Source organism: Gopherus flavomarginatus, chromosome 3 (assembly GCF_025201925.1).
Source record: "Gopherus flavomarginatus isolate rGopFla2 chromosome 3, rGopFla2.mat.asm, whole genome shotgun sequence".
NCBI classification, from domain to species: Eukaryota; Metazoa; Chordata; order Testudines; family Testudinidae; genus Gopherus; species Gopherus flavomarginatus.
Window position 1 is genome coordinate 71,291,425 of NC_066619.1, and position 13,454 is coordinate 71,304,878.

The window sequence follows — 13,454 nt, forward strand, 5'->3', positions numbered from 1 at the left end:
AGAGCAGCAGACATGCTAAGTTTTCCACAATGCTTGTTCTCATCAAAGTTTATGTGTAGTTCAGTAGTTGGGTGACCATGTTCTGAATCTCAGAATGATTTAACATACAAAGCTGCTTAATGCTTTTCTGATGCTTCAGATTTCAATATCTCAGCATCTGTTACCTTAACATTAACCCCTAGAGATGTTACCATTGTGTTTTAAATGGTCAGTAAGCCCCTCAGGGATGGTTTTTCTTCTTAATCGTGAGAGCTGATGCTCTCTCTCTTTCAATTTTCAGTTTCTTGTTCAGATGGCAAACTATATTCAAGTGTCTCATGCTAAGAAGTTTTGTAAACAATTTTTTGAAATCTGGTTAATTGGGTTATCCCTTGTCATGAAACAATAGTCAGTAGACTGCAAAAAGAACAGGAGTACTTTTGCGTATAAAGACTAACACAACTGCTACTCTGAAACCAGTCAGTAGACTGTAACAATAGAGGATTAGGAAAAAGCTGTTTCATACCATGATTTAGACACTTTGATTTTTCCCTTCTAGTACCTGCATGCAAATGGGATTGTTCACCGTGATTTGAAGCCAGAGAATCTACTCTATGCAACACCAGCACCAGACGCACCATTAAAAATAGGTGAGCAACACTAGCTATATACTTCCCATCCTTCCCTTGTATTGATATTATTTTATGTGGTTCACATATATCTCCTCTTCTCCCCATCATTGTATTCTATTTTAGCAATGATATCCAGATGAATAGGCCCATTCTTTATACAGCAGCACAGCTGTGCATTGTTCTTTAAAAATAAATAAAAGACAGATCGCTGCCCTGGAGGAAACGCAGCAAAGAATCCTGTGGCACCTTATAGACTAACAGATGTTTTGGAGCATGACGAAATGGGTATTCACCCACGAAAGCTCATGCTCCAAAACATCTGTTAGTCTATAAGGTGCCACAGAATTCTTTGCTGCTTTTACAGATCCAGACTAACACGGCTACCCCTCTGATACTTGCCCTGAGGAATTTACAGTCTAAATTAGGCGCAATACCTCAAGAGATGACAAACACAGGAAGAATCGGATTTGGGAGAGTGAAGATCACAATACGGAAAGATTATGAGATCAGATTCTAGCTACATACACCACTTGTTAGTTCCTTTTTTGTTAGACAATATATTACAGTTTTGTGACAAATATGAATGAGAGTGCGAAGGTGGAAGTAAGCAATGAAAGCAAGCCAAAAGGAGTGAGTTTTGAGGAGCTTGAAGGATGAGAGGCAGGTTGTTTGGCGCAGATTAGAGAAGTTATTCCAGGCATAGGTGGCAGTATGAAAAAAGATGTGAAGAAACCAGATAAGCTACAGGCTGACTTGAATTCACAGAGTCTGTCACAAACCAGGGTGAAGAGGGCATTCACTGAGGGCCTGATTTCCAGCAGCGCTGAGCACTTGCAACTGCAGCTGGAGTCAGTAGGAGCTCTGGGTGCTCAACACCTTTGAACTTCAGACCCTAAGCCTCAGAGAGATGAATATTCACCACTTCCATGTAGGGACTATACAGTTTGTGTGCCAGTTTATGGCTGCCCAGTGCCAAACTCTGATAAAGCAGAAAGCAGCAGAATGTAGACTGTGGCATTGCTGATGTGATAACTGAAAGAGATCTGACTTGTACATATTGTAAAGAAAAGAAAAACAATCTCTGAGCCTTTTGGTCTCTCTTTCATAAGGAAACCCAAAAATGAAGACGCAGTGGCATAGGCTGCCCCTATGTGCTAGAAACACAAATATGTTCTCAGAGTCCTGGGCAGGCAGAAGTAGTTTAGGACTCTGTGGGACCCTGGACCAAAGCAAGTGGGGCCTCCTCCCCACTGCTTCACCTGCAGTATCCCCCACCCCCCACAGCACTGCTGCCAGGGAGCAGGATTGGGGTGCAGGCACCTGCCCAGTGCTCCTGCCAGGGAGTGAGATTGGGGCATGGGGGCTTCCCCCACTACCCGGCAGGAGCACCAGGCTGGCAAAAGGAGTGGGGCAAGTCCCTGCTCCCCGACCTTGCTCCCCAGCAGGAGCAGCTGGGGGTCAGGGAATGGGGATGCCCATTTTTTCAGGGGCCCCCCAATTGGCCAGGCCCCTGAGCATGGGCCTGAGCATGGGCCTGAGCATGGCCTAGTGGCTAATCTGTCACTGCTCTTGTACAGCCCATGGTAACTACTAAATCTGCATTTTCAAAACACAATATCAACTGTTATCTTCTTGTTCTTAGCTTAGAGTACTCACTTTTAAACTCATGTTAAACAAAAGCGAACAAACAAACTACAGTCAAACTTCGCAATAACGTACTCCGCCATAACGCGAAATCGCATATAACGCGATCACAGGTTGGATCCCCTTTAAGGCATAATACAGTACGGTACTGTACCAATGGTCCCCAACACCGTGGCAGGAGAGACAAGCTGCAGCCCCGCACCTGCCGGGGACAGAGAACTCCGAGGCTGCGGGCGCTGGTGCTCTCTGTCCACAGCAGGCGCAGGGCCGCAGCTTCTCTCTGGCTTCTCTGGGGCTGCCGGCGCCAGTGCTCTCTGTCCCCAGCAGGCAGGAAGCCGCGGCTCCTCTTGAAGCCGGAGAGAAGCCACAGCCCTGCGCCTGCCGGGGACAGAGAGCACCAGCACCTGCAGCCCCGGAGTTCTCTGTTCCCCAGCAGGCGGGGAGCCGCAGCTCCTCTCCCTTGCTGGGCACTAGGCACTAGTGGCACTAAGCGGCGCACATCAGTGCACCGCATTGGGGACCACTGACAAACCCCGCTATACCGCGACCCTGCATTTAGCACGATCGAAGTTTTTGGACCCCAAACATCGTGTTATAGCGGGGTTTCTGTGTATATTCTTCAGTTTTTAAGGCAGAATGTCATCATCCAAACTGGAATTAGAACAAGATACTAAGATCATTCATAGAAAAAGAAACACAAGTGGTTAGGTCTTCAGTTCTAATCTCATTTGAAAGATGGGACATTCAAGTGCCACCTATGACAACGTGCTGGCTCCTGGCAGCTCAGTATTTATTCAGAGGGAAGGGTGCCACATTCAGAGTCGCTGACATCCCCTTCTGGCAAAGCCTGAGTTTTCCTTGGAAATCTGCTCTTGAAATACTACCCAAAGGCTTGATCCGAGGTGCTGAGGGCTCCAGCCCTGATCTAGCAAGCCACTTAAGCTGAGGTGTAACTTTGAGCACACCAGCAGTTCTATTTAAAACAATGTGATAAACACATGTTAAAGTTAAGCACTTGCTTCAGTGCTTTTCTGGATTGTAGCTGGAAGGTTCAGTTCCTTGTAGGATCAAACCACATGCCATTCCCAACTTAGCTGATAAGATCTGAAAAAGTCAAAGTCCAAAATGATAGCGCTTCAGCCCAATGTATCCAGTATCACTCCTAGAAAGAGCACTACCAGGGACAGTGTTTTATGGAGTGACATCAGAAAAAAGTTACTGTCCTCTTATTTTACAGGAGAATCGGGTAATTAGAATTTTTGACCTGCCTTTAGGTGGGTGATGTGTTTCAGAACTGAAAGACGCACATTTTTCTAACAATACAAAACCATCCATTCGGAAAATAAATTATCTTCCAAAGGAACCACTGAAATAAGTACATAATCAGAACAAAGGCCCTATTTTAATGAAAATACTCTACAAAATGGATAGTGTTCTGTTTTATAACATATACCTTCTCCAGTCTTTAAACATCTTCTTTTTTGTATTTATTTATTTTGTATTCGTAGTATTTTGTATTCCATGTGCTGTTCAGAAGTTCTGAGTACTTGATTGACTCTGCATCTGACTCTTCGTTGTTGGCTGCTGTATGTTCCACTGTCCTTAGAGCAGCTAGCACAAGTTGTACTTTAAAAATATTTTCGTGAGCTTAGAGCAAGAGGATTTAATCCATCAACACAAATTTTTCTTCTGTATAATTTTGTTTCCATGCAATTCTTCTGAAGTAATTTTTCTTTTCATTTTTTCTTAAAATGACAGTGATTTTCCTTAAATGTAGCATTGTCAAAAAGAAAAGTGAAGTGCTTCCCCTTATTGAATCTATGCTCACTTTACACAATTACAAGCGGACAATAAAACTTTTATTTTATGTTTCTACAAATCTTGACAGCTGATTTTGGGCTTTCCAAGATTGTGGAAGATCAAGTGACTATGAAGACAGTTTGTGGAACTCCAGGGTACTGTGGTATGTTCCTTTATTACTTACAATATATTGGACTTAGACTTCGATTCAGAGACTATTTACATTTTCCAGTTTCTGTGTTTGACAAATGCAAGTTTCTTAAGATTGACAAGGCTCCTGAACAGCTTAAATCAAAAACTAGAATTCAGAAGCTGGCATCAGTGTATGTTTTTGAAAAATTAACATACTCTATAGTTCCAAGCCACACTAACCAATATTCCAGTGCATTTTCTAATATAAGCAGCAAAGAATCCTGTGGCACTTAATAGACTAACAGACGTTTTGGAGCATGAGCTTTCGTGGATGAATACCCACTTCATCAGATGCATGTAGTGGAAATTTCCAGGGGCAGGTATATATACGCAAGCAAGCTAGAGATAACGAGCTTAGTTCAATCAGGGAGGATGAGGCCCTCTTCTAGCAGTTGAGGTGTGAAAACCAAGGGAGGAGAAACTGGTTTTGTAGTTGGCAAACCATTCACAGTCTTCATTTAATCTTGAGCTGATGGTGTTAAATTTGCAGATGAACTGAAGCTCAGCAGTTTCTCTTTGAAGTCTGGTCCTGAAGTTTTTTTGCTGCAGGATGGCCACCTTAAGGTCTGCTATAGTGTGGCCAGGGAGGCTGAAGTGTTCTCCTACAGGTTTTTGTATATTGCCATTCCTGATATCTGATTTGTGTCCATTTATCCTTTTCCGTAGAGAAAAGGCAATATACAAAAACCTGTAGGAGAACACTTCAACCTCCCTGGCCACACTATAGCAGACCTTAAGGTGGCCATCCTGCAGCAAAAAAACTTCAGGACTAGACTTCAAAGAGAAACTGCTGAGCTTCAGTTCATCTGCAAATTTGACACCATCAGCTCAGGATTAAACAAAGACTGTGAATGGTTTGCCAACTACAAAACCAGTTTCTCCTCCCTTGGTTTTCACACCTCAACTGCTAGAAGAGGGCCTCATCCTCCCTGATTGAACTAAGCTCGTTATCTGTAGCTTGCTTGCATATATATACCTGCCCCTGGAAATTTCCACTACATGCATCTGAGGAAGTGGGTATTCACCCACGAAAGCTCATGCTCCAAAACGTCTGTTAGTCTATAAGGTACCACAGGATTCTTTGTTGCTTTTACAGATCCAGACTAACACGGCTACCCCTCTGATACTTTTTCTAATATAATTTCATAATTTACATGAAAGTACTCTGATGTTGAATACAAATTAATACATTATACAATAATATTCCACTTATACATAGAGCCCTACCAAATTCATGGCCATAAAAAAAAACATGTCACAGACCGTGAAATCTGCTCTCCCTTAGTGAAATCTGGTCTTTTGTGTGCTTTTACCCAGATTTCACAGAGGAGACCAGCATTTCTCAAATTAGGGGTCCTGGCCCAAAAGGGAGTTGCAGGGGGATTGCAAGGTTATTTTAGGGGCATTGTGGTATTACCACCTTACTTCTGCACTGCTTTCAGAGCTGGGCAGCTGGATAGCAGCAGCTGTTGGCTGGGCACCCAGCTCTGAAGGCAGCTCCCGGCCAGCAGCAGTGCAGAAGCAAGCGTGGCAATACCATACCATGCCACCCTTGCTTCTGCACTGCTGCTGGTGGCGGCTCTGCCTTCATAGCTGGGCTACTGGCCAGCAGCCACCACTCTCCAGCTGCCCAGCTCTGAAGGCAGCGCTGTCATGAGCAGCAGCACAGAAGTAAGGGTAGCAGTACTGCAACCCACCCCTATAATAATTTTGCGGAACCACCCCCGCGCACACACTCCTTTTTGGGTCAGGACCCCTAAAATTACAAACCATGAAATTTCAGATTTAAATAGCTGAAATCATGAAAGTTATGATTTTTAAAATCCTATGACTGTGAAATTGACCAAAATGGACCATGAATTAGGTAGAGCCCTACTTATACAAATCTCATCAAAATCCATGACAAATTATTGAAATAATGGATTATATTGGCATGTCAGGTATAATGGCAACTTCATTAGTGTGACTTGATAGGGCCCTTAGTAATTACTATTCTGGATAGTCCAAAATTAAGTGTAGTAGAAACTAGCTTAAGGTGACCTGTTTGTTTTTTTGTTTTTAAATAAAGACCAAATTATCTATCTTAATATTATTGTTTAGGAAAGAGAGATAGCTTAAGGTCTCAAGAAAGCAAAGCACTTTATCAAATGCTACAGTCTTGACCAGTGACTGAGGCATAAAAAAAAGAAATGGCAGAGCACACTTCTGGTACTGTAAGTGACACTACCAGAAGTAGCAGAATGCCAGCGAAAAATGCCGGACTGGAGTTCCAGAGCATTCAGGCACATCTTGACTCCTTGTCCTGACTTAGAAGTGCTGATGAGCAGTGCAGAATTGATAACTATGGGGTAAAATTAGTGCGCTTCCTACAGTGGCTGTGCACCCGATCACCAACCTGGGATAAACAAACAGCCACACTCAGTTCAGTTTGTAGCCTTTTTCTCAGGGCTCTTTTTTATTCTTTAACACAAAGAAGTTTAAGTGGAGCAATTAAAAAAACAACAACAACAGAAAACAGTCCTGTTTTCACTGAGATCTGTGACCTTCCACAGGGGTGTCTGCAAGGCTTACCTGCCCTCTCAGTCTTCTGGTACAGCCACTGGAGAGTGCACTCCCAGTCCCTCTCCTGGTCCCAGGCAACCTCATAGAGCTGGGGCCCTTCTTTATATCCCTTGGCTGGGACTCATCAGACCCAATCACTAGATGCTGCCTGCTGGGCTTCTCTCCAGAAAAGAGTCAGCTGCTCCCGGACCCCCATGGCCTTAAAGGGGCAGACTGCACTGTTAAAGGTTGATTTTGGCAGCTGGAAAGATTGGGGTGGGAGTACTTGTCACTTTGAGGGATGTGGAAGGATTTGGGACCCTTTTCATAATCAATTTTTAACCAAAATAAAATAAGAATTAAATAACGTGATTGTTTCAGCTCTACCATGATGATTAGGCCCACAGTAATAGCAATTTATGTTATTAACTGTAGATACTATTAGTGCACTATAAATATCTTAATGTAGGTAGATAGAACTGTATGCCACCTTTGTATGCCATTTTAGAAGTACATTTAAAAAGTAACCTCTGTGTGGCGGGGACCATATTTTTCCATCTTTGTATGGTGTCTAACACGAAGTGGCTCTGATCTTACTCAGAACTTCTGGGCAATACAAATAATAATGACAATTTAGACAGCTTTATTGTATGTACCTCTGTTTTTCAGTCTTTATCAAACTTTTACAAGCAATGCATGTCATTTATGAGTTTGGCCAGCTCCATGCTTTTGTGATTATAAGTCTTACTGAAAACTCCACTATCCCTCTCTAGCCCTTCATACCAAAAATTACCACCGTCAGGATTACAGAAGCCTGCTCAAAATCTCAGATATAGAAGTTCTGTTTTATAATTTTAATGACCGAACCACATTCAGCCACTGAGGGTATGTCCAGACTGCAATTGAGGTCATGCCTAACACCCTGGATAGACAGACTTGCACTAGCTCAGCACAGGCTAGTGTGTTAAAAATAGCAGTGTGAATGTTGTGACACCGATGGAGGCTTGGTCTAGCCACCTGAGCTCAAACCCGCCTGACTCCCTGGGTCTCAGCTCTGCTGGCTAGCCTGAACCAGCATCCATGCAGCAGCGTCCCCGCTGCTTTTTTAGCTCTCGAGCTTGAGCCGAGCTAGGGCAAGCTTGTGTCCTCAGACTGGGAGGTGTGCAACACATGATTTTTTTCAGCCGGTTGTGTTCATGATTTGCATATATAGGTACTACATTTATGCATGCAAATTGGGGGCTTGCCTGCACAATAACTTTTAGCTGGCCATTTATTTGCATAAATGCCTAATATGCATATGCAGTCATAATAACTGCATGAACAAATTAGGTGCATGATTGTACATGTAACTTGAATGCAACAGTTGGCTTCTGACTATAACCCATGAAGTATAATACATAGCAGCTACAACTTTTATTGCTTAAGTAGTTATTCGGTTTAGGTTATTCAATATTTATGTTGGTTTTTATGTTATGATATTGGACAGGCCTTGACCAAAGTTCTCTTAAGAGTCATAATGACACTGTTTTACCTTGTATTAATCATGAGCACTGAGCATGCAGTTTATAAAATGAGTCATGTGTTTGCTCTATGTTCTGGTATGTTTCATTTTTCTTCACTAAAGTCTACATTTTCCAAAAGTGAAAGTTGTCTTGGCAATGGAAAAATGGGCTTTGGAAAAATGTGAAACCCATATTTTTGCATACAAATCAAGTAATTGCATGTGCAAGCAGGTATTTGCATGTATTATAACTGATTTGCATGTACAAATACAGATGCACCCATAGAGGTTGACTTCAGCAAAAATATTATCTGAAAATTTAGCTCGAATTACTGAATTCAGACGAAAGATGGATTCTGGCATGGAAGAAGCCCATTCTTCAGATGGTTAATCCTGAATCTATGGAAATCATTGGCAAAGCTACTATTGACTTCAGTTTTGCAGGGATAGGCCCAAACTGAATACACCATTTGCAAGTAGAGTTTAATTAAACTGTTCAGATAGTCAATCATAATTATAAAATGGCAAAGCATTGCAATAATACAAAATATAATGTGAAAATATTACATTATGGCTGGCAACACCTGCTTTTAATGTAACTTTACATATTTTAAATTGTATGTAGTGGGTTTTCATATTAGATTTCACAGCATTTCAGTAAAAGGAAATAAATCATAGCACATTCATACACCACAAGCCTAAGGCTTTTAATAACAGAAGGCACCACTAACATAAATAAAAAAGAAAAAGCATGGATGCTGAAAATTAAACAAGTCGCAGAGAATCATACTCAGACAAAAATAGGCTCCCAAGCTGCTGAGTAGGAGAAGGAGGTCCTGATCTGAATCAGGAAACTGTAATGCTAATAGGCCATGAATAATTAAGCGCTGAACGTAGTATGTCCAGTGCTTTGGGGAGAAAATAAGTCAGCCACAAAATGAACACAGCTGACTGCCCTTTCCATATGCTTAATATGTAATAGAAAACTGTAACCATACATTTTTCACTGGCTTGCATCCCAAACACAGATAACACACAGTGTATAGGCAGCAAGGACAAAATACAAAGCCATCCTTGCACCAAAATGAGGGAACAAAACTCTTCAATTAAAGAAAAAGCAAATGTGTTACCAATCTTGGAAAAAATTAAAAAGGCAATCATAGCAGTTAGCCTCCAGTAAGTCTTACCATCAGGCCCTAGTTAGCTCATGGGACAAATATGAAGAGAAAAGAGCTACTGAGCACTTGGAAGATAACAAAACTGAAAGCATCAAACAACAGCTGGTAAACTGCAATGCCGGCACTTGCCTGCTAGGAACGCAACTGAGACCGTTGGCTCATTTCATAGAGGGCACGACAGAGATGGCCATTGCTACATAAAGAACTGAAATGTTCCAGACCCTGCTATTAGAATACTCCATTTATTGTGAGAGTCACAGTTTTAGGATCAAAGAATCCTGTGGCACCTTATAGACTAACAGATGTATTGGAACATAAGTTTTCACCCACGAAAGCTTATGCTCCAATACATCTGTTAGTTTGTAAGGTGCCACAGGAGTCTTTGTTGCTTTTTACATATCCAGACTAACACGGCTATCCCTGTGATACTTGACAGTTTTAGGATCTTTTTCTTGAGCCCTGTGACGACTTGTATTTAGGGACAGGGGAGAGGAATTAATGGGTGTCAAAGAAATGCTGCTTCCTGTTCCCCCTTGTGGAGGACAAGGATGAAAGGAAATAGAAATGTCCCTGCTGACCCCCACTATACCTCCTGGCGGGTTGGGGATTAGAAATGCCACAGTAGATGCATTCCCCCTTCCCTGCAGGAGGACAGAGTTACCAATGTGTGTGTCTGCTCTTCCCTGCAGTAGGTAAAGATACTGCCAATTACACAGCAGTTCACACCTGTCCCCAGCTGCCAGGAGGGGGGAGATGCCACTACGCCTTCTACAGGCATCTAGCTACCACACTGGCATCCTCACTGAGGTCCCAATCCTGTAAGGTGCTGAGAATCTTTAACTCCCACTGAAGTAAATAGAGGTTGAGGGTGCTAAGGACTTCGCAGGATGAGGCCCTAAAGTCTCAAGCGAGCAGGGCCTGCTGGTTATGAGGTGTTTCCATGCTCTATTCCTAGGCTATATTAAGCCCTGCAAGTAGCTGGTACGTATGCTGTAGTCAGCAGCATATGCAAGTTGGGGGTACAAATGGCTCCTTAGGGTAGCAAGATGTTCCTCAAAACATTATTTAGATTTAAGCTCTTCGGAGCAGGGACTGTCTTTTTGTTCTGTGTTTGTACAGCGCCTACCACCAGGGGTCTTGGTCCAGACTGGGGCTCCGAGACACTACTGCAATACAAATAATAAATAATAGTAATCAAAGACTCAGAGAAATGTAGAGCTGGAAAGGACCTCGAGAAGTCATCAAGTCCAGCTCCCTGCACTGATGCAGAACTAAGTAAACCTAGACCATCCCTGACAGGTGTTTGTCCAACCTGCTCTTAAAAACCTCCAGTGGTGGGGATTCCATAACCTCCCTTGCAAGCCTATTCCAAAGCTAAACTGTCCTTAGCGTTAGAAAGCTTTTCCCACCTTCCAACCTAAATCTCCCTTTCTTCAGATTAAACCAATTACTTCTTGTTCTACATTTCAGTTGACATGGAAAACAATCAATTACTATCCTTTTTATAACAGCCCTTAACGTATTTGAAGACTGTTATCAGGTCTCCCCCTCAATCTTCTTTTCTTAAGACTGCACGTGCCCACTTTTTTTTAATCCTTTCTGCAGAGGTCAGGTTTTCCAAGCCTTTCATCATTTTTGTTGCTCTTCTCTGGTCTCTCTCCAATTTGTCCACATCTTTCCTAAAGTGTGGCACCCAGAACTGGACACAGTACTCCTGCTGGGGACTCACCAGTGCTGAGCAAAGCAGGACAATTACTTATATTTTACATATAACACTGGTTACTATAACCCAGAATGTTAGCTTTTTTCATAATTGCATCACATCATTGACTCATATTCAGTCTCTGATCCACCATTACCCCCAAATCCTTTTCAACAGTGCTATCACCTAGCCAGTTATGCCCCATTTTGTACTTGTGCATTTGATTGTTCCTTCCTAAGTGAAGAACTTTTGCATTTGTTTTTATTGGATTTCATCTTGATGATTTCAGACCAATTCTCCAGTTTGTCAGAGTTGTTTTGAATTCTGATCATGACCTCCAAAGTGCTTGCAGACCCTCCCAGCTTGGTGTCATCTGCAAATTTTATAAGCATACCCTCCACTTCATTATCCAGGTCATTAATAAAAATATTGAATAGTGCGAGACCCAGGAAGGACTCCCATGGGATTCCACTAGATAGGACCCTCCCAGTTTGACAGCAAACCATTGATAACTACTCTTTGAGTACGGTCTTTCAACTAGTTGTGCATCCACCTTATATTAATTTAATCTATACCACATTTCCCTAGTTTGCTTATGAGAATGTCATGTAGGACTGTGTCAAAAGCCTTAATAAAATCAAGATATATCACGTCTATTTCTTCCCCCCATCCACTAGGCCAGTAAGCCTGTCAAAAAAGGAAGTTAGGTTGATTTGTCATGATTTGTCCTTGACAAGTCCATGCTCACTACTTCTTATAATCCTATTATCCTCTAGTTGCTTACAAATCGATTGCTTAATAATTTGTTCCAGTATCTTTCCAGGAATCGAAGTTAGACTGACAAGTCTATAATTCCTTGGGTCCTCTTTGTTCCCTTTTTAAAAAATAGGTGCTACGTTTTCCCTTCTCCAGTCTTCTGGGACCTCACCTGTCCTCTGTGAGATCTCAAAGATAATCATTAATGGCTCAGAGGTTGCTTCAGCTAGTTCCTTAAGTCTCCTAGGTTGAATGTCATCAGGCCCTCCTGACTTGAATATATCTAATTTATCTAAATATTTTTTAACCTGTTCTCTTCCTGTTTTGGCTTGCACTCCTTCCCCATTGTTGATATTAATTGTGTTGAGTATCTTGTCACCATTAACCATTTTAGTGAAGACTGAAGAAAAATAGTCATTAAACACCTCTGCCTTATTGATTCCTTCACTAATTAGCTCATCTTCCCCACTATGTAGTGGACTTACAGTTTTCTTCATCTTTCTCTTGCTCCTAAATAACCTTCTCTTATGGCCTTTTATCTCCCTGGCCAGGTGTAACTCTCTTGTGCCTATTGATGACTTCCAGACCATCACAGTAAAGGTTTTTAGTGTGTGGATGCTGGGTGGCGGTGATGGTCTGTGATACACAGGTCAGACTAGATAATCTGATGATCTCTTCTGGCTTTAAACTCCATGACTCCAGAGCAGGATTTGGTTTATAGGATCTATTCAGTTGAACTTAATTGCAGTTTGGGGTGTGTCTACACAGCATTTTGGAGCAAACAAGAGTGAGCCTCTCAGCCTGGGTTGACAGACTTGAGCTAGTGGTCCTCTCACTAGCACTCTAAAAATAACTGTGTAGACAGCACTTTGAAGTTGCAGCTCAGGCTAGGGAGGGCAGGTGGACTTCAAAGCCCAAACTCCAGTCTGAGCTGCAACTTCAAAGTGCTGTCTACACAGCTGTTTATAAAGCTCTAGCAGCCAAAGTCTGTTGACCCAGGGTGGGATGCTTGCTCCCCACTCACTCCAAAATGATGTATAGACATAGTCTTTGGTGCCCCTGATCAGACAAGAAGCACTGAGTAAACCTGTCTGTTAACTTCTATATGTATCCAAATTCTTTGAAGTGATTATTTTTAGTGTAAAGTCTGTATACCTGTGAAGTAGTGTCACTAGCTAATGAAAATGTAAATGTGGATTTGTCATAAACAGATAGTTAAGGGTTAATGCCTCTTTTACCTGTAAAGGGTTAAGAAGCTCAGTAAACCTGGCTGACACCTGACCAGAGGACCAATAAGGGGACAAGATATTTTAAAATCTTGGTGGAGGGAAGTCTTTGTTTGTGCTCTTTGTTTTGGGGGTTGTTCGCTTTTGGGACTAAGAGGGACCAGACGTTAATCCAGGCTCTCCAAATCTTTCTGAATCAGTCTCTCATGTTTCAAAATTGTAAGTAACAGCCAGGCAAGGCGGATTAGTTTTATTTTTGTTTTCTCAACTTGTAAATGTCCCTTTTTTGCTGAGAGGATT

At 42.2% G+C, this 13,454-nt stretch overlaps 1 protein-coding gene across 1 annotated transcript in view; it reads left to right on the forward strand.

Moving 5' to 3' along the window:
* Positions 1-13,454, forward strand: part of CAMK4 (calcium/calmodulin dependent protein kinase IV) — a 312,068-nt gene that overhangs the window by 269,006 nt on the left and 29,608 nt on the right. The window contains exons 6-7 of the mRNA XM_050945920.1: positions 539-629; positions 4,144-4,218. Of these exons, the coding sequence (XP_050801877.1) occupies positions 539-629; positions 4,144-4,218 (166 nt within the window). The remainder of the gene's footprint in view (positions 1-538; positions 630-4,143; positions 4,219-13,454) is intronic.